At 29.4% G+C, this 1,194-nt stretch overlaps 1 protein-coding gene across 1 annotated transcript in view; it reads left to right on the top strand.

The window, feature by feature from the left end:
- Nucleotides 1-180: 180 nt before the first annotated feature.
- The window catches only part of TRIADDRAFT_62849 (uncharacterized protein), a gene marked incomplete at both ends in the record, with an annotated part of 1,868 nt that continues 854 nt past the window's right edge, over nucleotides 181-1,194 (top strand). Inside the window, 2 exons of the mRNA XM_002118813.1 lie at nucleotides 181-374; nucleotides 470-561. Of these exons, the coding sequence (XP_002118849.1) occupies nucleotides 182-374; nucleotides 470-561 (285 nt within the window). The remainder of the gene's footprint in view (nucleotides 375-469; nucleotides 562-1,194) is intronic.

Genomic DNA, 1,194 nt, shown 5'->3' on the forward strand with positions numbered 1-1,194 from the left:
CGTACAAAATATCTAAAATATTTTATAAGGATAAAATCTCATTGAAATTATCATTTGCTAATTAATCTACATTTCTTAATTACTAAAGTGCAGATATTATATTGATTAATACTGAAAAACGAATTCATTTACTTAAAACTTTTACTGTATTGATACTCTTTCTGATTATCTCCTTTTTAGTGATACTTATGTCAAAGTTCAAGAGAATTCCGATATCATCTGGAAATCACAACGATATACTTTGATCACAGAATTTGTAAAAAAACCTTCTTTGCCAGCACCATTCATAATAATAGCACATTTTTATCGACTATTAAAATATGCTTGGGCTAAATATAGCCACCGCCATAAGGAACAATTGGATGATAATACAAGTAAGTTCACCTATTACTCCTACCTTCTCATTTACTATTGCGTCGTAATTCTGCTTACGTAGTCATATCATAAAAATTTGATTCTTCTTTTTTAGCTACTATCCAAATATCAAGAAAAAATATTAATATACCAAAATTGGAAGCATGGGAAAACTGGATGGCATTTACTTACTGGCGGAAATTCGAGGTACGCGATAGAGGGAAAATCTCTTAAAAATTCCGACAACTATACGAGTACAATGGTATAACCGATATCGTCAAAATTTAACGTTAATGAAACTCTTAAAGATATAACAAATGATTGATATTCCTTATAAGTATTTGTTTTATTTCCTTGGCTAGTAATTTAAAGTCTTTGCCAATTACTTAGTATTTTTAAGTTAAGATATTAACGAATTGCTTAAATCAAACTGCAACTAGTTATTTAAGTATTACTCGTATGTTACATAATCTGATTAGAATCCTTCAGAGTCAGTTATCTGCCGTAGTAATGGGTTTTAACCATATACATATAACTGTAGCTATCAAGATAATATTTTATGAAGTCGTTAAATATCCCAAATTTCCGTCTTATATCATATACGAATGGCGAGTATCGTAATTATTGCTTTGTACTATAAGGTTGATGCTTATTCATGTGGTATATTTGAATAATTTTTATCCTCTTATCACAACCTTACTATGCTATGCAAGTAAGTTAGCATTACATATAGATTATTAGTTCAGCTTTAATTACACATTTTGCTAACATGGGAATTGAATATTTCTGATTTAAAAGCTGTCAGGTGTGTACGCATCTAGCATATCGCTAAGTGATTAC

Source organism: Trichoplax adhaerens, genomic scaffold (genome assembly GCF_000150275.1).
Source record: "Trichoplax adhaerens TRIADscaffold_1532 genomic scaffold, whole genome shotgun sequence".
Classification (NCBI taxonomy): domain Eukaryota; kingdom Metazoa; phylum Placozoa; class Uniplacotomia; order Trichoplacea; family Trichoplacidae; genus Trichoplax; species Trichoplax adhaerens.